Source organism: Cervus elaphus, chromosome 13, assembly GCF_910594005.1.
Source record: "Cervus elaphus chromosome 13, mCerEla1.1, whole genome shotgun sequence".
Classification (NCBI taxonomy): domain Eukaryota; kingdom Metazoa; phylum Chordata; class Mammalia; order Artiodactyla; family Cervidae; genus Cervus; species Cervus elaphus.
In genome coordinates, this window is record NC_057827.1 from 25,996,432 (window position 1) to 26,024,012 (window position 27,581).

The 27,581-nt window shown below is 49.4% G+C and overlaps 1 protein-coding gene across 3 annotated transcripts in view; it reads left to right on the top strand.

The window, feature by feature from the left end:
• Nucleotides 1–27,581, top strand: part of SLC28A1 (solute carrier family 28 member 1) — an 86,195-nt gene that overhangs the window by 33,305 nt on the left and 25,309 nt on the right. For 2 of the 3 annotated variants that reach the window (XM_043922420.1, XM_043922421.1), the window contains 4 exons: nucleotides 10,161–10,241; nucleotides 12,413–12,493; nucleotides 15,063–15,188; nucleotides 26,463–26,593. In XM_043922420.1, coding sequence (XP_043778355.1) covers nucleotides 10,161–10,241; nucleotides 12,413–12,493; nucleotides 15,063–15,188; nucleotides 26,463–26,593 — 419 coding nt within the window. Of the gene's footprint in view, nucleotides 1–10,160; nucleotides 10,242–12,412; nucleotides 12,494–15,062; nucleotides 15,189–24,269; nucleotides 24,402–26,462; nucleotides 26,594–27,581 lie in introns of those variants that run through there. The other variant, XR_006344495.1, reaches the window with a different exon arrangement.

Consider the following 27,581-nt stretch of genomic DNA (forward strand, 5'->3'; position numbering starts at 1 on the left):
CCAGTGCCTGGGACACTGCTTTTTGCTGAATGATGAGATGAATAAATGATGATTCTTCTGTGCACATGGGAAGTCTCTCTGCCTGCTGGGAATGACTGGCTCTGTGAGCCCTTGGCAGAGAGTTGGACTCCCACACAGCCAGTCTCCCTCTGGCTGGGCCACCATTCCCATGATTGTGTGTTCCTGAGCAGCATGTGCTTTGGCCCAAGACCAGGGCTGAGCTCTTCTTTCCTCAAACCTCCCCAGCAGAGGCCAGAGCTTCCCAAATCCCTGGAGCCAATAACTACACACAGGCTTTGCAGCAAGCTCCAGGGCCCCTAGAAATCTGAGATTGTACCACTCTGACCTGAAATTCTGGTGGAACAGAGCAGAAAAGCTTAGGGAAAGGAAGTGATAGGAACAGCTACTAGTTATGGAGTGAGGACTGCATGTCAGGCACTCACTTCAAAATAGCTGGAGAAGATTCTTGAGAATCCCTTGGATTGCAAGGAGATCAAAACAGTCAACCCTAAAGGAAATCAACCCTGAATATTCTTTGGAAGTAATACTTTGGCTACCTGATGTGAAGAGCCAACTCATTGGAAAAGACCCTGATGCTGGGAAAGATTGAGGGCAGGAGGAGAAGGGGGCAACAGTGGATGAGATGGTTGGATGGCATCATCAACTCAATGGGCATGAGTCTGAGCAAACTCCAAGAGATAGTGACGGACAGGGAAGCCCAGCATGCTGCAGTCCATGGGGTTGAAAAGAGTCAGACCTGGCTTAGTGACTGCAAAGCAACAATGGGGGAAATAATATCATCATCCCTTTTTTACAGATGATGATACTGAGGTTCAGAGGGATTTTTGCTTGTGGAAGTTCATAAAGCTAGTGAGTATTAGAATCAAGATTGGAACAGGTGTGATGCTCTTACTTATTAGCTCCTGTGCCTTGATATCAGGGCCCTTTCCTTGGTAGACAGTGGAAATGAAGGGGCCCCACACCTTGGGTCTTTGTTTTTCCCTTGGTTTAGAAGAAACCAGTATTTCTCAGGCCTATTTTGTTGCAAGTGACAGAAACTCACTTGAAATTTGCTTTATAGGGAGGAGAAAGGGAAGACTGTTTCTTGGCTCACTAACTGAAGCAAGATAGAGCTGGTGCCAGCTGAAACCCCGGAGTGGCCAGGCTCACGGCCCTCAGCCTCCAATCTCTGCTCATCCCAGAGTGTCAGCTTCACTCTTTCATACCAGATCTCCTCCTGGCTCCCAGCAACACCAGATACTCATGCTTACAGCATGTCACCCAGAACTAGGCCAGTTCTTCTCTGCCTGCTCCAGTTAAAAAATTCCAGGGTAGGCTTCAGATTGATCTGCCTTGGGTCATGTGACCATTCTTGGCCCAGTCACTAAGGCCAGGGCATGGGATACTGGAATTGGAAGGGCTGGAATCTCCTGATCCCGCCCAAAGCTGGGGACTCAGGTGCTCTGATTGAGTGAAAGCCACCCTCCAAAACTCATCATTTGAAGGATTATTGCCGAGGACAAGCAGGTACTATTAACTCCCTCCTTGTAGAAATCAGGCAGATAGCTTCTGGTAGGACCTGCAGCAGTTCCATTTACAGGGTGCCCTTATATTCCAAATGAGTGTCTCTTCTCTAGGATAGAAGGGTGCAGATGGCAGATACTATACCTGCCTGGGAGGAACAGCAAAGACATGGACCCTTTGATCTGTAGGTGGGGCCACATTTGGGAGTCTAGGCTGTACTTCCTGAGTGGGATGCTCAGCTCCTGACTGGATCAGTTGTAAATAACAGAAATACCACTCAAATAGACTGATTAAATGAAGCAAAAACAAACAACAAAAAAGCAAGATTAATTCTGATAATTGAGAAGTCCAGAGACTTCATGTCCCGTTGGATCCAAGTATCCAACATCACCTGGGATTTGCCTTGCTTATATCCTGGTTCTTTTTTTTTTTTTTTTTTAGTGGAGTGCAGTTTATTACACTGGCGGGCCCAGGGCAGAGTCTCCTCTTAGCCAAGGACCTATATCCTGGTTCTGTGTTCTTCTTTTCTTTTTTTTAATAGAAAATGTCTCTCTCTCTCTTCTTTAATTATTCATTTATATTTGACTGCGCTGGGTCTTTGTTGCTGTGCATGGGCTTTGTCTAGCTGCGGAGAGCAGGGGCTGCTCTGTTGAGGCTCACTGCATTAAGAAGCACAGGCTGTAGGCTCTCAGGCTTCAGTAGTTGCAAGTCCTGCTCCAGAGCACAGGCTCACTAGTTGTGGGGCTTCCCTCATTGCTCAGTGGGTAAAGAGTCTGCCTGCAATGCAGGAGACCTGGGTTCAATTCCTGGGTCGGGAAGATCCCCTGGAGGAGGAAATGGCAACCCACTCCAGTATTCTTGCCTGGAGAATTCCATGGACTGTGGAGCCTGGTGGGCTACAGTCCACAGGGTCGAAAGAAGTCAGACACAGGAGAGCGACTAAGCACAGCACAGCACGGGCTTAGTTGCTTTTGGGCATGTGGGATCGTCCCGTACTAGAAATCGAACCAGTGTCCCCTGACTTGCAGGTGGGTTCTTAACCACTGGGCTGCCAGGGACGTCCCCAGGTTCTATGCTCTTAGCACTGGCTTTAGTTTTAGTCTTGGAGAAGCACTCTTGAGATTGTGGCAGAGAGATACCAGGCTTATATCCAACCAGCTTAGCAACCTTAGCAGAAAGAGAGAGAGCCTGTTTTCCACTAGCCCAGCAGGAAATCTAAGAGTGGGCTCTTTTAAGGCTGGCTTGCGGGTGTATGCCATCCTTGAACTGTAGCCAGGGAAGATACTTCAGTGTGATGCACCAAACCTGGAGCCTCCGGCTAAGAGTGGAGTTAGGATGGTTTCCCAAAGGAAAGTAAAACTTTGTTACCAAAAGAAATGAGGGAGGAGGCCTTGGGCTGTCCACCAGAGCCCCCGCCCCCTTGTTCTCTCCCATGTCAGCCCTGAAGGTGTCACCTTCCCAGCCTGCTGCTGGGCCCACCCCCTCGCCAGGGCTAGTTGTGCATCTTTCCTCCCTGGGGCTTCCCTGGGGGTTCAGATGGTAAGGAACCCACCTGCAATGCAGGAGACTTGGGTTTGATCCCTGGGTTGGGAAGATCCCCTGGAGAAGGGAATGGCAACCCACTCCAGTATTCTTGTCTGGAGAATCCCATGGACAGACAAGCCTAACAGTTCATGGGATCGCAAAGAGCCGGACACGACTGAGTGACTAACACTTTGACTGTTACTTTCCTCCCTTTCTAGAAGAATTTGCACATACCTGCTACTTGCATCTCTCCCTGAATTACACTTTAGAACCAGGGGTTCCTAGACCACTGGGCTAAGAGGGAGTGCTGGGGATTTCAGGCCTCCCCTTTATATCACAGATGGTCAGACCACACCACAGAGAGGAGCAGTGACCTGGGCACAACTACCTAGTGGGTTAAGAGGGAGGCAGGGCTAGAACCGGGTTGTTGGATTTGTAATTAAGTGCTGTTTTCTTCCTCACACTAAGTAAAAGTCAGTGACATCAGGTCTCCCTTTTAAATACAAAAAGCATCCTTAACAACAATAGTGATAAAGTTAAAACCTATTCACAGTTGCTAAAGACTTTGAGATTGGATGTTCAGTCAAGAGAGAAAAAACAAAGAGAGGTGGGTTTATCATTAACAAGGCTCAGCACTTGCTAGTCAAACACTAACTGTTCCCTGGCCCCCAGGATGCCCTGTCCTCCACCCAAACTCCTGGCCAGTGTATTAGCCAGCGGCCTCCTTAGTGAAGGCAGGCCAGAAGGAGGGATGAATTCAGATAGATGCTTCATGGCAATAGGACTCCCTTTCTCAACCAGATTTCCTAATCACAGAATCTCACTCACACCCTGCACTCCTGCATTGCTCTCTCTTTCTTGCTCTCTCTCTCTCTCTCTCTCACACACACACACACACTTGCTGAGTGTGGGGTTTGTCCTCCGGCTGGGAGATGGCTTTGTTTGTGCTGAGTTGAGCGGAAGACTCAAGGGCTTTCTTTTCATCCTTCCCATGAATCATGTGGCCCTAGTCCAGGGCTACTGGCCCGTGTCAGCCTGGGGAAGTCTCCAAGCTCACTCAGATTTTCAGACTTCAAGCTGCTTCCTGCTGGGCCAGGGTTCAGCTTGTCACTTCTCCAGGAAGCCAGGTCTGCCCGGGACTCCTTCAACCCTCCATCTCCCCCGGCCCAGTTGACGTGGCAGCCACCTCCTGGCAGTAGCATCATGATTAGTCATTCCTCCTTGGCTCCATCCCCCTTCTAGTAACTTTCCACCCACATGATCACCTCTCCCCGCCAGGCTCCTGCACCCTGCCTGGGCCTGGCCGGTCAGGAGCACTCCCTCACTCCTTTCTTTATTGTCGCTCCAGCCTCTGCAACACGCACACACTCACTAAGCTCAGCGGTGCTGCTGAAATGTTCTCCCTGAGGAACCCCTGGGGAGAAAGAAAACATTTTCATCTCCCCAGGGTTTTGGGGTGTCTGCCTGATGCAGCCTCTGCAGTGCCCAGTAGTCATCAATGCCAAATCTGACCAAAAAAGTCAAGTAAGATAAGACCTGGGCTACCTGGTGGCTCAAACGTAAAGGATCTGCCTACAATGCAAGAGTTCTGGGTTTGATTCCTGGAGAAAGAGATGGCAGCCCACTCCAGTATTCTTACCTGGAGAATCCTATGGAGAGAGGAGCCTCACAGGCTATAGTCCATAGGGTCTCAAAGAGTCGGACACACACACACACACACGGACTGAAAGGTGCCGTTGGATTGAGTCATTAAGGGTCCACTGGTAACCATAGTGAGCACGATTTCCAGAGGATGGAATGGAAAGGAAGTGTGGTGGTGGTGTGTCTGCATGAGCAGGAAATCAGGAGGCCTGCCCTGGTTTTCTGGCCTTGGAGCAGGTCCCTTGTGCCTTTCTGTAATGTTGGTGCTGAGGTGGACATACCAGCAGTCTCCTCTGAGGAATTTTCAAGCTTTGGGCTTTTGTGGTTTGTCATGGCCTGGGGCTGGTGACTGGGCTCTGTCCATAGGCTTAGGCTTTGGGAGCCGGGTGTAGGGGGGCTGTGGGGACAGCCTTGGGAAGTCATCAGAAGCCTTGGCTCAGCTCCCTTCAGAGAGAGAAAGCAGCAGGGCCAGGTCCCAGTGGGTTTAGTCCTGCCTTCAAAGCCTGTTTCTGGGGAAGGAGGTGGCGTCTGCTCAGAGGGTCTGGTCTAGACTCTAGAGCAGTGGTTCTTAGAGTATGGTGTATGGTTCCAGACCAGTAGCATCTGGAAAGGCCAGGCTCTCGGGGCAACCCCAGACTGACTGATTCTGAAACTCTTGGGGTGGGGCTCAAAAATCTGCATTTCTGACAAATTTTCAGGAGATGCTGCTGGTCCAGGGACCACACCTTGGGAACCACTGGCTTAGAAGTGTTGTAACTTCCTTCTCCCTTCAGTAAGGGTGAGCACTGGTACTAGTGGGCCCATGAAGCAGTGATCAGGATGGACTCGAGGCTACTGCAGACTCTGGCTCTCCCTTAGAGAGAATGCCTCTCCTTAAGACAGAGAAATGAGGCTCCAGGACTGGCCCCAGGGAATAGTTCCTTAGGATCATGGAAGGTCCTTGGCAATCTGCTCAGTGGCCAGGAGGTACCTGTCTCTGCAGCTGTGTAACCTTGGATAGATAACCAATACCTCATGGCCTCACTGTTTCCACCGTGAAGTGAATTTACGTTGAACTTAGTTGCTTTGGGGCTTCCCTGGTGGCTCAGATAGTTCAGAATCCGCCTGTTATGCAGGAGACCTAGGTTCGATCCCTTGGTTGGGAAGATCCCTGGAGAAGGGAATGGCAACCCACTCCAGTATTCTTGGCTGGAGAATCTCATGGACAGAGGAGCCTGACAGGCTATGGTCCATGGGGGTCACAAAGACTCAGACACGACTGAGAGACTAATGCTTTCACTTTTCAGTTGCTTTGAGGATCCTCGAGTCACCACACCTTGGGGACATGGCTCATGGCAGGACTGCGCAGTTCACAAGCAGCGGGGCTTAATGGCACGTTCCTCCTCCTTCACATGGCAGCACAGCCCAGCTGCCTGCCCTGTCTTCAGCCATCTCACATACTACAGGGCCCAGGGCTATTTCCTGGACTGGGAGATCGTATTGGACTCAGGGACCTTATTTAATTAATTAACTTATTTTTGGCTGCACTGGATGTTTGTTGCTGCGTGCTGTCTTTCTCTAGTTGCAATAAGCAGGGGCTACTCTCTAGTTGCAGTGCTCAGGCTTCTCACTGCAGTGGCTTCTCTTGTTGGGGAGCACGTGTTCTAGAGCATGGGCTCAGTAGTTGTGACTCACGGGCTTAGCTGCCCCGTGGCGTGCGGGATCTTAGTTCTCTGGCCAGGGATAGAACATGTATTTCACTGCATTGGAAGGCAGATTCTTAACCACTGGACCACCAGGGAAGTCCCCAGGGACCTTACTTAGTATTGAATGTCCCACCTTAGAAATCACTTCTCTTCTTCACACATCATCCCTCCCCAGACAGTCACAGCTGCCTTTCCACCAAAGATCCCCATCTCAGAGCTAGAAAATGTCTCTAGGTCACTGCCTGGAGCAATCCCGGTTCTGCAGTCAGGTCCCACTGCCCCCGGGGGCCTCTTCTCCTTGGCCTGGGCCATCCAGGCAAACCCGCCAGGCTGCCTAGTGGTCCCTCACATGATGGATTGGAGAGGCGGTCCTAGACAGTACGTGATCCTCCCTGCGTTTCACTCCAGGGGAGAGGAGAATGCGTCACCACATTTGGTGTTGGGGGCGTGTCCAGCAGCAGGCGGCCAGGGGAGGCATGGGGCAGGAAGAGGGCTTCACCACTCAGTGCCTGGGTCTCCTGTCAGGTGACACCTCCTGGGCAGCGAAGCTGGTGACAGAGACGAGAGGGGAGCAGGTCCAGATAAAACCCGTGGCATTCATTTGGGAAGGGAGAGGGAAAACTGCCTTTGCCAGGCTTGTTTCTCTTCTCCAGGAGAGCTGCTTGGGCAGAGTTTCTGCTCTCATCAGGGACCGCGCTGTGGTCCCAGTTCATTTTGAACTGGAGCTTGAACTTGATTGCTCAACACTCTCTCTTCTGAAAAATGAAAATGATTCTTCCTCCACCCCTCACCCCTCTCTACAGTCCTCTGTAAAAAAAAAAAAAAAAAAGAAAGTTATTTATTTATTTGGCCGTGCTGGGTCTTAGTTGAGGTGCATGGAACCTTCCCTCTTCATTGCAGCATGCTGCATGCACCATCTTCAGTTGTGGCATGTGAACCCTTGGTTGTAGCATGTGGGGTCTAGTTCCCTGACCAGGGGTTCACCCCACACCTCCTGCGCTGGGGGCGCAGAGCCTTAGCCACTGGACCGCCAGGGAAGTCTGCTCAGCCCCTCTTCCTGCCCTCATAGCTAAGCTTCTCAGAAGAGTTGCTTGTCCTGTGGTCTCTACCTCCTCATGGTCTCTACCTCCTTGTGTCCTCCTCCCTCCGGGGCTCACTGATACCCGGCCTCTGTGCCCATCCCCCTGACACTGCTCTCACCTAGGTCACCAGGGACCCTGGAATCGCCAGGTGCCAAGTGTCCCTCGCAGTCCTTACCTTTTCCAGAGTTCTCGGATGCATGCGTCTGGCACTGTTGCTGGACGGTCTCTTCTAGGAAAGCTGCCCTCGATTTCCATCGCATCCTGTCTTAGAAGTTCTCGGACCTCTCTGTTTCTTCTCTGCCTCCACCACGCACCCCTCCTTCTCCCCTCACCCTCCAGGAACGCTGACCCCAGGGCCCTGTCCTCGGTCACTACTCTTGTCAGAAGTTTCCATCTGACCCATAGCCTCAACATGCATTCAGCCAAGGCCTGGCCTGGACCCTCCTCTGAGCTCCTGGCCCTTGCACCCCTCCTTCCACTTGCATGCTCCCCAGGTATCTCGAACCCAGTGAGTGCAAATGGACCTCCCCCAAAGCCCTCTGCCTGTGCTGCCCTCCCTTGAGAAGGGTCTGCCTCTTATCAGAAAAGCAGGTGAGAAACTGGAAATGGAGAAAGAAGAAAACAAAATGTCCACAGTCCTAGCACATGGGAGCAACTACTTTGACTATTTGGGTGTGTGCCTCCCAGCCTTCTTTCTATGCTCTTATTTTTAAAAATTATTTTAAAATATTTATTTATTTATTAATTTTGGCTGTGCTGGGTCTTAGTTGCAGCACATGGGATCTTTCGTCTTGGCACCCCTGCTCGTCATCGCAGCACTAGGGCTTCTTTCTAGCTGTAGCTTGGGTTCCAGAGTGCATGGGCTCAGTAGTTGCAACTTGCTAGCTCAGTTGCCCCAAGGTAGGTGGGATCTTAGTTCCCCAGCCAGGGATCAAACCCCCATCCTCTGCACTGGAAGGTGGTTTCTTAACCACTGGATCACCAGTACTTTTAATTTTCCACTTTCCCCACTTTACATTTTAGCTTACCACATTATTGGCTTTCCCTGGTGACTCAGATGGTAAAGAATCTGCATGCAATGCAGGAGACACAGGTTCGATCCCTGGGCTGGGAAGATCCCTTGGAGAAGAAAATGGCAACCCACTCCAGTATTTTTGCCCGGAGAATTCCATGGACAGATGAGCCTGGTGGGCTACTAATTCTGTATAACTTATTGTTTTAAAGCTGTTTGGAACAGATAGCACGTTCCAACTGTACAAATGGGGACTTGGTAAAAAGTAAGTCTCCTTCCCAGGCATCCCCAGTGACCCAGTAGTAAAGAATCCACCTGTCAATGCAGGAGAATCAGGAGACGCGGATTTGATCCCTGGGTCAGGAAGATCCCCTGGAGGAGGTAATGGCAACTCACTTCAGTATTCTTGACTGGGAAATCCCATGGACAGAGGAGCCCGGCTGGCTACAGTCCATGGGGTCACAAAGAGTTGGACATGACTGAACTGACTGAGCATGCACACAAGTATCCCTCCCACCCCAATCCCCAAGTCACCCACTTCCATCCCCAAGGTAGCTGCCATTCCTGATCATTTGCATATTCATCTAATGATATCTGTGCCTACAAGAGCACCCACAATGCCACCCCCACTTTCTTACTCATAAAGTAGCACACCATGCTTCCTGTTCTACACCTTCCCTTTTTCCCTTTCACAACCTATCTTCAAAATCATCCCACACTGCTCAGAACGGGCTTCCTCACTCTCGATTCCTGACTTGAGTGCACTGCCACACCATAGGTCATCACACTTGTCTTCACTGAAGGATGTTCACATTTTGCCAGTCCTTGCTATTCTAAGTCAGTCTGCAGTGAGGAAGCACTGGGAGTGGGGAACACATGGCTCCGGGGAGGGAGTGGATGTGAGGAAGCTTTGAAGGAAGAATTGTAGAGACTTGGAGTCAGTGAAGAGCAGTGGCAAGCCTGGAAATAAGAAATGGGGTGACAGGAGGAAATGCAGGTGACTGGTCCACAATAAGAGTCATTTGGAGCTCGCCGGCAGCAAGCAGAACTAGAACACTAGAGAGATGAGGGCCTCTGATTGAAGCCCGAAGCACAGCAAGAGGTTAAGGCCAGCGTCATGGGCCAGGGATTGAACCCGGGCTGGAGGATAGACCCTGCACAAAGTGCTGGGCCCTGAGCTAGCTCCTTAAACCTTTACAACAACCTGCGAGGTGGTCACTTCCTCCCCATCAGCAGGTGATAAAAAGTGGTGGGCTCAGAACTTCCCTGGTGGTCCAGTGGCTAAGACTCCCTGCTCCCAGTGCAGGGGGGCTGGGTTCCATCCCTGGTCAGGGCACTAGATCCCACATGCCGCGACTGAAGACCCTGAATGCCACAACTGAGACTCAGTACAGTCAAATAAATAAATCTATATTTATTTAAAAAGTGGTGAACTCAAGTCCTCCCCCTCTACTACAGGGACAGCTGCCTAGATGGCTAATGTTCAGAGAGGAGCAGAGAAGACAGCTGCCTCCAGAGTGGTCCCATATGGAATTCCACGCACTGGATTCAGAGCTGCTCCCCGACCCTGTCGGTTCTCTGAGTCGCAGACTCTTGGAGGAAGTAGGCCGACTGGGGTCTCTGACTGGGGTCCTGCATGGTATCCTGCCACCTATCTGCTTTAACCCAGAGATCTGTGCTCTTTCCTGGCAGGTTTTGCCCATCATTGTTTTCTTCAGCTGTGCCATGTCAGTTCTCTACTATGTGGGCCTCATGCAGTGGGTGATTATGAAGGTGAGTTCCCAAGGTCCTGGTCCAGGCCCACACTCTCCCAGAATGCCTTGCTTTCCCAAGCCCAAACTCTCCCCAGACCCCCTGCTCTGAGAGACTGGACCTCCCAGCATCCCCTGATCCCAGGGTCAACACCCTCTCAGAGCCTACTACTAACCAAACGCCTTATCACAGAGTTTCTTGTCATGCTACTAAGGAGACTTGGCACCACAATCCAATGGGGTCTTTGGAGGGGGTAGTTTATAGAATTGAGGCTGCATTAGAAGTGTTAGAAGTGTTAGGGGAGCCTGGAAGGCTACAGTCTATAGGGTCGTAAGGAGTTAGACACGACTGGAATGACAGCATGCCCGCATGCGGGGGAAAAAATAATTTATACCAAAACGATCTTGAGAGCAGTGGGCCACATGGGCCAGACTCAGCTGATATAAATGTCAAATCCTGTGCTTATGTTCATAAAATCTGCCGCACGAAACCAGGATGCAGGAGACAGCATTGGATGGCACTGGACCTGGCAAGAGATGCTGAGGGTTTTAGCTGATTGAGCTCAGAATAAACCAGTACATCAGGCAGCTGCCAGAAATGGAGCCTGTGATTATGTTATGAGTGCATGGCAGGCATGAGGGTGGCATGTGTGCTAAGTTGCTTCAGTCATGTCCAACTTTTTGCGACCCTTTGGATCATAGCCCACCCGGCTCCTCTATTTATGGGATTCTCCAAGCAAAAATACCGGAGTGGGTTGCTGTGCCCTTCTCCAGAAAATCTTCCTGACCCAGGGATCGAACCTGTGTTTCTTATATCTCCTACATTGGCAGGCAGGTTCTTTACCACTAGCCCACCTGGGAAGCCCATGAGTGTGGCAGTTATTCCCAAATCTGGAAAATGTGTTCAACCAAGGGGCTCTGACAAACTGTCAGTGTGAGAGAGAGCCTGAGATCACACCTTCCGTAGAATGGCTGAAGGAAGTGGGGATGAAGGGTCAGAAAGAGAAGGCCAGGGTGAAGGAGGTTAGGGGTAGGATTCTAAACACTTAGAGAAGAAAGATTAGGGGAAAGTCAGCCTGAGAGGTACTTGAAGTGGAGAGAAATTCCAGGGAAGCAGATTTCATGTTGATTGAAAGAAAATACTTTTTTTTTTTCTTTTGCCATACCACACAGCACGCAGGATCTCAGTTCCCCAACCAGGGATTGAACCCGGGCCCTCAGCAGTGAGAACAGAGTCCTAACCACTGGACTCTGTGGCCCTATATTTGACCAGGGAATTCCCAAGAAAGAACTTTTTTTTAAAATTTTTAAAATTTTTTATTTTTATTTTTTGTTTTTTTTTTTAAGAAAGAACTTTTTTTTTTTTTTTGCCCCTCCCCAAGAAAGAACTTTTTAATACAGTGTTTCACAAAGCCTTTCTCCAAAAACTCTAGTTTCAAAGCAGATTAGTAAATCTACTAGGTAAAGGGATCCCATAGTCAAATAATTTGTTTTAAAAAAAATTTTTGGCCACGCTGCATGGCATGTGGGGTCTTAGTTCCCTGACCAGGAATCAAACCCACATCCCCTGCAGTGGAAATGCAGAGCTTTAATCACTGGACCACCAGGGAAGTCCCTTGGTCAAATAATTTTGTGAAGTTAACCTAGATGCTGGACTAAACAAATTTAAACAAGTTTTATGCAGGAGTTCTCAGAGCCTTTGCTAAGCTGACAAGTGTTGGCCATCTCCAAGGTATGTGTGTATACAGCAATTCTCAAATATATATGACCAATGTGTGTGTTTAGTAACTCAGTCATGTCCAACTCTTTGTGACCCCATGGACTGCAGCCCTCCAGGATCCTCCATCCATGGGATTCTCCAGGCAAGAACACTGGAGTGGACTGCCATTCCCTCTCCAGGGGATCTTCCTGACCCGGGGATGGAACCTGGGTCCCCTGCATTGCGGGTAGATTCTTTATCATATGAACCACCAGGGAAGCCCTATACTTGACCAGGGAATCCATTTTTCACGGGTGATAAGCCCTCATCAACGGAGGTATGGAAGGAGGAGGTGGATGGATCTTTGGGGAAATGTAGATGAGGAGGTCCTAACAGGGTTGGAAGGAAGGCTTTTATGGTACTTCCACCTTGACTATCTCTGCCTCTGGGGCTTGCTGATGCCAATTCATAAAGAGCACCCTGCTTCCTTCCAGATCTCCTGGCTGATGCAGATCACCATGGGCACCACGGCCACAGAGACCCTGAGTGTGGCTGGGAACATCTTTGTGAGCCAGGTGGGTATTGCAGCCTCCTGTCCCCAAGGAGGGTGGTGGCCCTGCATCCCCAGAGCCCTGCTTCCATCATCAGAAGAGCCGGTCAAACCTCCTACCAGGGTCACCAGGGTCCTAGAGATGCTCCTTTGGGGAATACACTCTGTGCCTGGGTCAAGCCAAAGAGGATGATGTCTACCTGGCACCTCCCACCACCTTCTATCCTAGGTGAAAGCTGTCTTCAGCTTAGAGGCTCATGAATCCTACAGATGGAGCCCAGAGTTCTCCTTTTATACATGTGAAAACTGGGGTCCAGGGTTGGGGATATCTTGCCAAGATCCCACAATGTACGCCAGGACTTAGAATCCACGTCGTCTTCTTCCTGGTTGGGGTTCCTTCCACATCATTAGTTTGTCTTTTTTCCCCCTGTCTCTTTCTGAAAGAATATTTTCCAATATAACTTTGACTCTGAAGAGACTATCAGTCCTGAGTCCCTTTCAGAAGGCCTGGCCCTCCTAAGGGTGTGACGTGGTGACCATTGCAGAATCCTGGCCCACCTGCCCAACATGTATGTCACCAGAAAGACATACTTGCCAAAGTATGGCAACTATGGGCAGTTGAGGAAACTTCGGAGAATATCTAAATTTTTTTTTTTTTTTTGCTTTGATCCAAGTGTATTGATTTCAAGGGTTTTTTGTGTTTTTTTCTTTAAAAGACAGATGTGCCCTCAGATAAATTGTCCAGGGTCCCTTAGATGTTCAAAATGAGGCAAAGAGGAAAAGATACTTCAGTATCAGCATTTACTTTATATGAGATGTTGCAAATAAAATCAGTGGTTTTTGTTGAGAAATACAAATCTTAGATTGTGAAGAGTTCTGAAGGTGAATTAACTTGGGTGGGGGTAGGGAGCCTTCAAGAATTAGCAGTATCATTTCAAACTCAAAGTTGGTGGGCCTGGGCCCTCTTCTTCTCTGTCTGCTCGTGTCCCTAGAGGATTCCCCCCTGCCCCCACCCATGGCTTAAATACTTCTCCCGAAACTCCAGTCTGGCATACATCCCACTGCTCCCTTGACCCTCCACTTGGATATCCTTAGGTAATTCATTAGAGCTTAGTTGCTAAGTCATGTCTGACTCTGTAACACCATGGACTGTAGCCCACCAAGCTCCTCTGTCCATGGGATTCTCCAGGCAAGGATACTGGAATGGGTTGCCATTTCCTTCTCCAAGGGATCTTCCCAACCCAGGGATTGAATCTGTGTCTCCTGCATTACAGGTGGATTCTTTACCGATGAGCCACCTGGGAAGCCCAGATAATTCACTAGGCTAAGTCTAAACAAGCGGAACCCTTGAGTTCCTCCCTCAACACACACATGTGTATGTGCGTGTGTGTGTGTTAGAGAGAGAGATAGTCGCTCAGTTGTGTCTGACTCTTTGCGACCCCATGCTCATGGGATTCTCCCGGCAAGAATACTGGAGTGGATTGCCATTTCCTTTGCCTTCGAATCTCTCCCTTCACAGTAAATGGCGGCGTCTTCCATGAGGTTTTTCAGACAAAAATCGAGGTGTCATCCTTCCTCCCTCTGCTTCTCTTGCTCCCAGCTGCTCCCAGTCCATCAGCAAGTCCTCCCAGCTCTGCCCCACACAACATCCCAGACCTGCCCCACTGCCCTTCTTCTCCTTTGCTATGAACCACCCTTGTCTCTCACTGGGACACTGCAGTCGCCTCCTCTCTGTTCTCCCTGCCACCACCGCTGCCCCTACTGTCCATCCTTCACACACACATTGGAGTGGCCCTTTAAAAACACAAGTCAGGACTTCCCTGGTGGTCCAGTGGTTAAGACCGCACTTCCAATGCAGGGGATGCAGGTTTGATCCCTGGTTGAGGAACTAAGATCCCACATGCCGTGGGACGTAGCAAAAAGAAGAAAAAAAAACACACAAGTCAGATCATGCCATTCCCTACTGAGGTCCACTGCTTACCCCGGCTTGCCCACCTGCCCTCTTCCTCCCCCATCCCTCTCCCTCTTCCATAGCACAGTCTGGAACACAGTGTGCTGGAATTATTTATTGAATGAGTAACTGAATGACTCTGGGTTCCCCATGTGCTCTGCAGTAAACGCGCCATTTGTGCTCCGGTTCCTTTCTTTCTGGCAACCCCCTCATCTTTATTAGAAGTTCAGACGGAGTTATATCTGCCTCTGGTCCTTTGCATGAACAGAGGCAATTCTTTGAACCTCTCTGATCTTCTGCTCTCCTGGAACATGGGGATGATCATTTCCTTCCCAGAAGGTTGGAAGTGATGAGTGTGAGGTGCTTAGCTGAGTGCCTGCATGTGGGAGGCACTGGACGCAGGGGAGCATTATCAGGTCAGAAGGAAGGACTGGGGGTCCTTTGACAGAGCCTGGCTTTTGCCAAGGTTCCGAGAGGTTTAGTCAAGTTCAGATGCTGGTCCTCACCCCTCCCTGCTGTCTCTTCCCCTGGGGTCCCCCAGTCCTCACTGTGTCCCACTCACTCCCAGGGGGTGAGGACATCTCTAATGCCCCCTGTACTGGCCTGGCCAGCTCTGCTTGTCTGACGTCTTTCCTGTTTGCAGACCGAGGCTCCTCTACTCATCCGACCCTATTTGGCAGACATGACACTCTCTGAAATCCACGTTGTCATGACTGGAGGCTACGCTACCATTGCCGGCAGCCTGCTGGGCGCCTACATCTCCTTTGGGGTACGTACAGCCCCCTTCTGCTTGCTGAAAACCAAGAACCTGAAACCCACCTTTGTGGAAGCCCGACACAGCTCCTAGCCAGAGCAATCTGGGGTCTTCTCTTGTGGGCTGCATCCTGAACCAGGGCTGCTGTGATGGTGGGGGTAGAGGCTTCACCTGAGTAAGGCAGGCTGGGTGGGCTGGGCCATTTGGGCTCCTCACATGGCCAAAGCATCCCAGTGTTCTGTTTACTGAGCACCAACTGCATACTAGGCAAAGTGCGAGGTGTTTAATATCCTGATTTTATAGATGAGGAAATTGAGACTCGGAGAGTAAGTGAGATGTCCAAAGCCAGGATTTGAGCCCAGATCTGTCTGACTCCAAAACACAGACATACTGTCCTCCACCTAGGTCATCCCCGGAGATTTGTCCTACTTTTCTTGCACCCCTGCCTCCTCTCCACCACATTCTCTCTAGGCACATGTCCTTCCTCTACTCCTAAATTATTACTTTGCAGCTTTCTGAGCACAATGCATTTCTAGGTCAAATTCCAATGGTATGAATCTGGCCTTTAAACTCATCCAACGCTACTGCATGGCAACCTGAGGTGAACCTTGTGTGTCCCGACAAAGTGCCTGGTAATAATGTGTCATGTGTGTGTGTGTGTGCTAAGTCGCTTCAGTTGTGTCTGGTTCTTTGTGACTGCAGCCCGCCAGGCTCCTCTGTCCATGGAATTTCCCAGGCAAGAATACTGGAGTGGGTTGCCATTTCCTTCTCAAGGATTGTATTTGGATAAAACACTATACTTGTCTGTTCTTTTACATGCAACTCTTTAAAAATCTCATTTTTTCCCTTAACTATCAAAGAAATTCTTGCTTCTTAAAGAAGTGAATAAAGTAAAAAAACAAACTTCCTTACTGCCATTTCCCATGGATAATTCCCTTTACTGGATTAGAACAGCAGTGCTCAAAGTGTTGTCCATGGGCTAGCAGCACCAGATTCACTTGGGAACTTGTTAGAAACACAAATTCTTAGGTCCCTCCCCAGACCTGCTGAATCAAAAACACTGAATCGGGCCCAGTATCCTGTGTTAGAACAAGCCTTCCAGGTGATTCTGATACTTGCTCAGTTTGAGAACCACTGACTTAAAATATGTCATTCCAGCTTGTGCTGTTTAGTTGCTCAGTCATGTCTGACTCTGCAACTCCATGAACTGTAGCCCACCAGGTTCCTCTGTCCATGGGATTTTCCAGGCAAGAATATTGGAATGGGTTGCCATTTCATTCTCCAGGGGCTCTTCCTGACACAGGGATCAAACCCACATCTCCTACACTGGCAGGCAAATTCTTTACAGCTGAGCCACCGGGCAAGTCCGTCATTCCAGATATTTCTGTGTAAATAGTCATTTAAGAGTATATACCTGAATACACATATGCTTTCTTTCTTTCTTAAAAGAAAAAAACTAAAGATGCGGTAATTCTATTCACGCTTTCTTGCAACTTGCCTTTTTCTTATAAAATTCTGAGCATGACATGAAATCCAGAAGTGTAAAGGAAAAAGTTGACAGAGCTAACTAATAAAAACGAGAAACCTCTGAATGGTGAAAGTCACAATTTTTTAAAACGTTAATGATTGATCAGGAAAAAAAGTTCATAAATTATAAACAGATATTCAAGCTTACTGAGAGTTGAATAAATTAAAACAGTAATAACTTACATTTCTTCTAAAGATATGCAAAATTTTACATGCCTCTAAACAGCAAGGTTGTGGGGTATTCATATATTCTTTTTTTTAAAAAAAAACATTATTTATTTATTTATTTGGCTGTGTTGAGTCTTAGTTGCAGCACTCCGGATCTTCACTGAATCAAGCAGATCTTTCATCGCAGCTCACAGACTTTCTAGCTGTGAAGCGTGAGCTTAGGTGCTCCATTGCATGTGGGATCTCAGTTCCCCAGCCAGGGTTGGAACCCAAATCCCCTGCATTGGAAGGTGGACTTTTAACCACTGGATCATCAAGGAAGTGCCTCATATACTCTTTGAAAATGAAAGTGTTAGTTGTTCAGTTGGGTTCAACTCTTTGTGAGCCCGTGGACTGTATCCTGCCAGGTTCCTCTGTCCATGGAATTCTCCAGGCAGGAATCCTGGAGTGGGTAGCCGTTCCCTTCTCCAAGGGATCTTCCTGACCCAGGGATCAAACCTGAGTCTCTTGCAGTGCAGGAAGATTCTTTTACCATCTGAGTCACGGGAAGCCCAAACCTTAGGCGTGATGAAATCCACGGCCCACTTAGTTTTTCTCCAGAACAACCTGTGGCGATTTCTTGTTTATCACTGCTGCCGCCATCATGCTGACCTCAGGGAGCGCCAGGCCCCCTTCTATGCTCTGGTCCAAATGTGGCAGTAGTCAGCCATCCCCTCAAATAAAACATCCCCTGGCAGAGTCCTGCAAATCTCCCCCTCAGCCACCAAGGCCTTCAGGTACTCGCTGGGCTGCTAGGGTTGGGTATAGTGTAGAGAACAGCTGTTCCTGGGGTCCCCATTTGAGGCAATGGACTCTACAGCGACCTCAGATGGGGCTGTGCTGACCCACGGAGCTCTCAGATGTTTTCACTTTTGCTCGCATTAAATGAACTCTCTGTGGTAAGGCTAACACACGAAGCTCATCATAGCTTCTACCAGCTGTTGCAGAGGGCACAAAGCTACAGTGATCAAAACAGTGTGGTACTGGTATATGGACAGACATGCGAAAGTGAAAGTTGCTCAGTCGCGAGGAATTCTTTGCAACCCCATGGACTGTATAATCCATGAAATTCTCCAGGCCAGAATACTGGAGTGGGTAACCTTTCTCTCCCTTCTCCAGGAAATCTTCCCAACCCAGGGATCAAACCTAGGTCTCCCGCATTGGGGGCTGCTTCTTTACCAGCTGAGCCACAAGGGAAGCGCAAGAATATTGGAATGGGTAGCCTATCCCTTCTCCAGGGGATCTTCCTGACCCAGGAAACGAACCAGGGTCTCCTGTACTGCAGGCGGATTCTTTACCAACTGAGCTATGAGGGAAACCCCATATGAGGGAAGCCCATATGGGGATAGACATGTAGACCAATCAAATAGAATCGAGAGTCCGCTCTGGGCCCCCAAGAATGCGGGTTGGAATCTCCTCAGCGGAGTCCGGAGCTCTCTGCCGGCGGACGGGAGGGAGCCGGCGGAGCTGCCACCGCCTCAACCCCGAGGCCTCCCGCGCCGAGGCTGCTCCCGCCCGCCGACAGAGAGGCTCGGGGAAGGGTGGGCGCCGAGCTCCGGCGGCCCCTGCAAGCCCGGCGGCGGGCGAGGCTGAGGGCAGGGCTCCTCTACCCAGACCAGAAGCCCTCGGAGTCCTCCGGCACCGAGCGGCTCCTGCGGCTAGAAAAGGGAGTGAGGGGTTGGAAGCAGCCAGGGCTGTGCTCTGGGTTCCCCAGGCTAGCATCGCTCCCTTCTCAGCGTCTGGTAGAGACCGAGGTGTGGGCGGGGGGCTGAGGAAGGAGGCTTCTGGAGCCTCTTCCCGAGGGAAGCCCATATACTCTTTATCGGAGTGTAATTTGTTCTAACCTTTTTGGAGAACACCTATCCGTCAGTTTAAAAATATTCCTTCCCCCGCCACCCCCCCCCCCAAAAAAATTCCTTTCCGTTGATCAGTTAGCAATATTATGATACAAAAATATTTTCACACATGGTCAAAAGATGCGAAATTCCAGCATCATTTGTAATAGCAAAAACCATCAATGTGTTACAGTAAGGGAATGAGCTGGCTAAGTTCATCCATGCAGTGCATTGTTGCTCAGCCCTTAGGGTGAGGTTAAGCCTCCATGTTGCTGATTTGGAGAAGAGCAGTCTGCCTTGTGTTGGACAAGAAGTAACAGTTAGAACTGGGCATGGAAAAGAGACTGGTTCAAAATCAGGAAATGAGGCTGTGTATTTTATATTGCCAACCGTGTTGGAGAAGACTCTTGAGAATCCCTTGGACAGCAAGGAGATCCAACCAGTCCATCCTAAAGAAGATCAGTCTTGAATATTCATTGGAAGGACTGATGCTGAAGCTGAAACTCCAATACTTTGGCCACCTGATTCGAAGAACTGACTCACTGGCAAAGACCCTGATGCTGGGAAAGATTGAAGACAGGAGGAGAAGGGGATGACAGAGGATGAGATGGTTGGATGGCATCACTGACTTGATGGACGTGAGTTTGAACAAACTCTGGGAGATAGTGAAGGACAGGGAAGCTTAGTGTGCTGCAGTTCATGGGGTCGCAAAGACTAGGACACGATTGAATGACTGAACAACAGCTTACCCTTCCCAGCACCCAGGCTCTCCTGATGCTGTGCCTGAGTGGGTCGGGGTGACAGAATGACCTGCGCTGTCCCTTTCTCTGCTCCCAGATTCCACATGTCTTTCTCACCTCTGTCCTTGGGGATGGGGAAACCCGCTCCTCTGTGCTCCCTTCCCTCAGAACACCTGGGCCACACTGGGAGGCTCAGCTCCACATACTCACAGAGCTGTCTGGGCAGGATGGCTGCTGCCACGTGATTTTCAAGAAGGCCCCTTGCGCTCTGGGGCTTTGTCTTCTCCTCTCGGCAAGAACGTAAGAGGGCATCTGGTTTACGGCTTGTCTCACCTGAGCCTAGGAAAGGGCCTTCAAAGGTGGTGCATGCCCCCTCCTCCCCTAAAACTCACCATGAATTGATTTTGGAAGGAATTTGATATTTCAAAAATGAAATCTAAAGACTTTGGTCCCAAAACTGTCTTCATGGTGGCTATTGGGGGAGGGGCTGCCCTACTATCTTCAGGACTTAAAGACTTTCTAATTTTTTAAATAATTTATTTTTGGCCATGCTAGGTCTTTGTTGTTGGGCACCAGCTTTCTCTACTTGCGGCTAGCAGTGGGGGCTCCTCTTCATTTCAGTGTGGAGACTTCTCATTGCAGCGACTTCTCTTGCTGTGGAGCACGGGCTCTAAGGTCCATGGGCTTCAGTAGTTGTGGCACATGGGCTCAGTTGCCCCATGGCATGTGGAATTTTCCTGAACCAGGAATCAAACTTGTGTCCTCTGCATTGGCAAGCAGACTAAACCACTGAACCCCCAGGGCAGTTCGAGACTTAGAGCCTTTAAATGTCTTAACTTTGTCCTGGGTCCCACAGGCAGTTGAAAGAATGGTGTTCTTTCTACCACACGAGCATAAGCGTTGCTGCTATTACTTAAGACTAAAGTACTGGAAAAACTCTTATCGCTTTCCCACAATTGTCTTACAACTAATCCTCTTTTCTTTCCCTTGCTTGGGCCAGAGTCCAGGCCCAGCCCCAGGCAGGCAGGCCTCCCTAATGAAGAGGCCCGGGGCCCCGCTCCCTTTTAGCTCCACAGAAGGTGCAGAGGCCGCCTGGATCAGGCATGTGGCTGCGGATCTCCATCCACAGCCTCTGGTTTGGAAGCCCCAGACTAGCACCCTAGCTGGCCTGCTGAAAGGCTCCTAGTCCACATCCCTTTCTCTTCCCCTCAGACCTCTGGATCTGCCTCCAGTCTGGCCACAGAGAAGCTCTCTTCTGCCCCCAACTGGCTCTTGGCTGCCACTGCAGCAACTGGGGGGGTGGTGCTTATTCCCACAACCCTGCCATCCCATCCTCTCCCCTCTCTCCTATTACTCTCTCCTCCAGGCAGTTCCTCATGGAGTCTTTGGCTCTGCCCTTAGCCCCTGAATTCCAGAGAGATCTCACCTCTCTTCCTTTCTCTTTGATGCTCAACTTCTGGCTCCCTCTTCCTGCACCTTCCTATTGCTAAAAGCTGGATATTTCTAGACCTGCACTGTCAGACATAGTCAGTAGCCACTAACTGCACAAGGCTGTGGAACCTTGAACTGTGGCAGGTCTGAAATGAGGTCTGCTGTGAGACTTGGTGTGAAAAAATCAATTAATATGTTCTATTGATAAGTCCTAGGGCTTTCCTGGTGGCTCAGAAGGTAAAGAATCTGCCTGCAATGCAAGAGACCTGGGTTTGATCCCTGGGTTGGGAAGATCCCCTGGAGAAGGGAGTGGCAGCCCACTCCAGTATTCTTGCCTGGAGAATCCCATGGACAGAGGAGCCTGGTGGGCTACAGTCAATGGGGTCACACAGAGTTGGACACAACTGAAGGACTAATACTCCACTTTACTTCATTGATAAGTTTTGTTTTGTTTTTATACTTTTTTTTTTACTTCATTGATAAGTTTTACATTGACTACATGGGTAAATGATAATATGTTAGATATATTGGGTTAAATTAAATACATCATCAAAATTAATTTCATCTATTTCTTTTTACCTTTAAGAAAAGATTTATTTAAATGTATTTATTTTTGACTGTGCTGGATCTTTATTGCTGAGCAAGGGCTTTCTCTAGTTGTGGTGAGCCGGGGCTACTTGTTGTTGCAGTGTTGGGGCTTCTCTTGTTTTAGATCATAGGCTCTAGAGCACAGGCTCAATAGTTGTGGTGCTCTGACTTAGTTGCCCTGAATCATGTGGGATCTTCCATGACCGGGGATCAAACCCATGTCCCCAGCATTGACAGGTGGATTCTTAACCACTAGACCACTTGCTAGAAAACTTAAATCACAGGTGTGGTTTCCATTATATTTCTATCAAATGACACTGGTCTAGACTTGGTCTGAAGTCCCAAGGGACCTCAATGAATCCTTTAATTGTGACCTCTACACACATGTCCCTTTTTAGCATGTTTCCCCAAAAAACTAAAGTAGCTGCGAGCTCTCTCTCTAGCCCCAGAAACTGGTCTCCTTACCTACTCCTCTGGTTCAGGACCACTGTGAGAGGAGATCCAGATGTGTGCCTCAGGCTGTGAACACATCATGGGTTGAGGGGGCGGCCACTGATGTTCCTCGATCAATTGTACAAGAGTAAGAGCTCCTGGGACGGGGTCTGGGGCTTCTGAATGGGGCCAAGTTAGAGTCAGCCACATCCTGAGTCTCCCCATGTGTAAAATGGGCAGAATTCCTGCCCACCTCATGGCAGTCTAAGAATCAAATGCAATAATAGCCAGAAAACACCTGCACAGTATTGAAGAAGTGATTGTCCTTTCTCTGACATGTTAGGGTCAGAAGTCAGTCCTTCTGAAACTGGTCTCTTTTATGCTCTGGGCATGCTCTGTTGATCAGTTGTGTCCGACTCTTTATGACCCCATGGACTGTAGCCTGCCAGGTTCCTCTATCCATGAGATTTTCCCGGCAAGAATACTAGAATGGATTGCCGTGCCCCTCCAGGGGATCTTCCCGACCCAGGGATTGAACCTGTGTCTCTTGCACCACCTCCTGTGTTGCAGACGGATTCTTTACTGCTGAGCCACGAGGGAAGCCCTTATGCTCTGTAGTGGCTGGATTTACTTCCTTTCTCAGTAAAGATCTTTTTGAAAGTTCAAATGGAGGGTTCCTACCCTCTCTCCCTCTTCACGTTAGAGAGCTTTGGGTAGAGAAGGGAGGGCCTTGGACAGGAGGGGGCCATGGGATGCTGGGGCAGAAGGCATTCCTGAGCCAGGGTCTGGAAGCAGGGCTGAGGTGTGTCATGGTCCTGAGGAGTAGCTGGCAGGGAGGAGTGTGTGGGCTGGCCCAGTGCCCCAGAGAGCCCTGCTGGTGCAGGACTTAGCCCTTTCCAAGATGAGCAGGAAATGACGGCCTAGGGCATTTGAGGCAGTGACCACAACCGACCCATTCAAAGGGCAGCGTCCAGGATTGTGACACCTGCAGGGTGTGCTCCCCACTAAGACACGAACTGGCAAACCAGATGCAGCCTCCAAGCTGGAGGAAAGAGGAGGGTCCCGGCGGCTGGAGGTAAAATCCCAAGATTCCGGTGGTGGCATTGTGCCCACTAGAGCTGAGCAGCCCAGGAGGAGGAGGCCAGCCAAGTCCCAAAGGTCAGCCTGTAAAGTCCAGAGAGGACACCTGCCTGAGGCTGGCTATTCCCACAGGATCAGCAGGGCTGGCACATCCAGTGCCCGTGATGGGTGTTTGGGGGTGGGTACTGGAGCCGGTACACTATCTTACCACTGAAAGGAAACAAGGGGCTTTAGAAGAAGAAGAAGGGAACGGGGGCGGGAGCCGGGGTAAGGGTGGGGGTGCTGTAGATCCTAGTCGGCTCACAGGTCAGCACCGCGCAGCCTGGCCAGACAAACCGCTTGTCTGACATTCGGCTCATCTGCGAAATGGGGATAAACACCTCTATCGACGCACTCTCACCTTGAGGGATGTTGGGAGGACAGCTTTAAATGGTACTTTCTTAAGGAACTCAGGTTTGCGGGTCAGGGCAGTTCTGAGACTGCTGGATAACCCACCCTGAATCCCTAGTTACTTCTATGGATCACAGGCTCCGAGGAAGAGCGACGTGCCCGAGGGCACACGGAGCCTTGGTACCCCTCCCCCACCGCAACCCCACCCCACCCCCACCCCCGGCGCAACGTGGTCTGTCTAATCCCGGGAAGGCTGCCGGGTGCAAACTGGCGGAACTCAATAATGGCTAGGTTAACTGCTCAAAGAGCAGGGCCACTGGGAGGAATCCCGCCTCTCTTCCTCCCCTGCGGGAGTATGATAAGGTACCCATGGCCCCAAGGAGAAGGTGGCAGCTTTGATTAGAAGGGTTTTTATGGCTCGTGTTTTGAAAGGAGAGCACTTACTCCTCCTTCACTGTATTTTTTTTTTTTTTCCTTCCCGACAGTTACCCCCTTCCAGAATGATCTTGCTAATTCTTTGGCTTCCCCCCAGCTCTTCTCCATTCTGGAAAGAATTTTGCCTGTTTTATCCTTACCACCTCCTTGAATGATGCTTAGGGTCTATGGGAGTTCAATATATGAATGAGTAACTGAATGAATTAATGAATAAATGAAACGCTGGCTTTTGGAGGTAGCTAACATTGTGGGAGGTAACTCGCTTTTGGAGATAATTTGTCAGATAGGAGCTCTGAGGTCCCCTCCTACTGGAAGCCCTCCCTGACCTCCCCAAGGCAAGACTAGGTGTTTTGTTTGGCGCAGTCTTGGTATACTTCATAGGTGATTCATTTCTGTCTGTGCCATCATTTGACTTCTGCCTCTCCCAGTAGATTGGAGGACCCTCCAAATCTGGGAAGAATATGTTTCTCATCGTTTTAGTCCTGAGACCTACATAGTGATTGTGCCTGGCACAAAACAGGGAGAGGTGTCCCGGGAAATCACTGTGGAAGGAAGAAGCGGCGGTAAGGTACCAGGATTATGTGAAATTGCCTGGGAAGGAATAGCAAGTAAACTTTGGGCCAGTCCTGGTTCTGAGGGACTTGGACTAATCTCTGTTCATCTCTGAATCTGTTTCATCTGCATAATGGAGTCACTTACCCAACCAGTCCCACCCTTGTTATAGGGGCAGAAGGAACTATAGTAAACAACAATAGTACAAAAACAATTAAAATGAACAAATATAGAAGAAGAAGAAGGATATCACAGGGGTTTCAGAGCCTCAGAGGGTCTCCCAGGGCTGGTTCCCTGTCAGCAGTTCCTGGTACTTCCATGGGCTTCTTTTTTAAAACTATTTGTTTATTTTATTTATTTATTTGACTGTGCCAGTTGTTAGTTGCAGCACACGGGCTCTTTGATCTTCATTGTGGCACGCAGGATCTTCAGTCTTTAGTTGTGGCATTCGAACTCTTAGTTGCAGCACGTGGGATCCAGTTCCCTGACCAGGGATTGAACCTGAGCCCCCTGCATTGGGCAGCCACTGGACCTTAGCCACTGGACCACCAGGGAAGTCCCCCATGGGCCTCTTTGGCTTTCTGTTTTTGTTAACCTAAGTATGTAGCTTAAACTTACCTCCCGTCTTTTTGTTCCTCTTTATTTAAAATTTAAGAACTGCAGTTGATTTATTATCAACGTTAAGGAGAAGTCTATTTTATTTTTCTGTCTATAAAAGCAAGATATATCATTGTGGACATTTAGGAAATATACAAAAAAGCTGAAAAACAAGAGAATTGTTCTGGCCTTACTAGCCAGGGACAGATAATTGGTTGGCATTTTGGTGTATTTCTTTCCGATCTTCTTTTTATGCAGAGTTGTGGAGTTTGTTTTCGCCCCCATCATTGTGGTTACGCTCTATATGCAAGTTTGTGGGCATTTCTCCATGTTATTGTGAAGCCTTGGTAACCATTGTTTTTGATGGCAGCTTGACAATGCTTAGCTTTTCCCTCATTGTTATATGTTTGCGTGCTCAGTGCTCAGTTCTGTCCTACTTTCCGTGACCCCACGGACTGTAGCCCTCCAGGCTCCTTTGTCCATGAGATTTCTCAGGCAAGAATACCGGCGTGGGTTGTCATTTCCCGGGTTGAAGATCCAGGGGATCTTCCCAACCCAGGGATTGAGCCTCTGTGTCTCTTTAATTGGCAGGTGAATTCTCTGCCACCGAGCCACCTGGGAATCCCTTATTATGTGTTTGGGTTGGTTCTAACTTTCCCACTTGGTAAATAACACAGTGGAGAAAAAGTGTCCCATCTCTGTGAAGAGAAGAAGGAAGCAAAGGGTTTGAGACCACAGTAAGGATACAATTCAGGAAGGAAGACTCCCAGGAGCTCTGGTTGCTCCATCATCTTGCTGCAAATTGCTTCTATAGCCTGACTCCAGGAGACAAGAACCAGGGCCAAAAGGGTGGCTGTTGTAGGAGAAGATTTCCTTAGAAACAGTTCTCTGACCACAGGAGTGGAGATAATGAGTTGTTTTGAAGTGGTGAGTTACCTGTCACAGTAAGTGACAGGAGGGGTCCTATAGAGGGAAGACATCCCTTTACTCTGAGGTCACATTAGGTCACATCTTGGATAAATTCCAACTCTTGGGCTCTGTGAGCTGTGTCTGAAATCATCACAAGCCCCTCAGCCAGTGATGAAGCAGCCCTCAGATCAGTGGTCAAAGAGAGACAGCCTAGAAGAGAAGGAAGAACCTTGAACTTGGAGCCAAAAGACACAATAGGTCTAATTCCTTCTCTTTCTTTATTTTGGGAAAGTCATATTTAACCCTTTGGGGGCCTCAGTTTCCCTGTCTGTCAAGTGGGATAACAATACTCGCCCTGCCTAACTTCCCGAAGTCCTGCCCATAAGGCTGTGAGTGCAGACTGTGACCCTCTACACATAAAATGCATTAATATTATCAGTATCAATGACAGCAGGCCCGACGATGGTGACACACCAGTGGGGTGGAGTCCCGTGTCCCCCTGCTTCCCTGGACTCCATGTTTCCTCTGACATCTCTCTGTAACCCTGTCTGTGCTCCCTCTTGCAGATCGATGCTGCCTCCTTGATTGCGGCCTCCGTGATGGCTGCTCCTTGCGCTTTAGCCCTCTCCAAGCTGGTCTACCCAGAGGTGGAGGAGTCCAAGTTCAGAAGTAAGGAAGGCGTGAAACTGACCTACGGGTGAGCGCAGCAAGAGGGCCTGTGCAGAAGGACGTTGTGGGGTGGGCAGGGACAGGAGCAGAGTCAGGGCCGCAGCAGGTCCTGTGTTCTCTGCCCTCCACTGTCTTTCACCAAGCCCAGCCCATCTCCCCTCTCAGCCACGGCCCTGCCTATGGCTTACCTTGGGAAAATGCAGGATCCAGGTTTCGAATCTTATTTTCCAGTCTCTGACCAGCGGAATGTGCCTGGTGTGTGTGTGTGTGTGTGTATATATGTGCTGAGGAGGGCATGAAAACCACCCCACCTCTCTACATGACCCCAGCATCAATCACATTGACATAGTGAGCGCTGTCCTTGACATCACTCACCTCCTAATGTCTCTTCATCACAGTCTTAGCAACCTTTGTGTAACATTTAATCCTAAAAAAATATTGAAAGACAACACTTTGGACAAGTGCACTTGTGGATACAATGGGCGGCCCCAACCTCATAATTTCCTGAAGGTCTGGGGCAGCATTGCCCTAGAGGAATATTACATGAGTCACATGTATAATTAATGTTTCCTAGTGATCTTCTTTATTGGAGAAGGCAATGGCAACCTACTCCATTGTTCTTGCCTGGAGAATCCCAGGGATGGGGTAGCCTGGTGGGCTACTGTCTATGGGGTCACACAGAGTCGGACACGACTGAAGCGACTTAGCAGCAGCAGTGATCATCTTTAAAAAGTAAAATGGTGATTTTTTAATAAGATGATTTTAGTGAGATGTTTTGACTCAATATATCCAAAATACTGTCATTTTACTGTGTATTTGATGTAAAAATTATTAATATTTCAGGGACTTCCCTGGTGGTCCAGTGGTTAAGGCTTCATGCTCCCAATGCAGGGGGTGTGGGTTTGATCCCTGGTCAGGGAACTAAGGGCTTCCCAGGGGGCTCAGTGGTAAAGAATCTGCCTCCCAACGCAGAAGACACGGGTTTGATCCCTAGGTTGGGAAGACCCCCTGGAGAA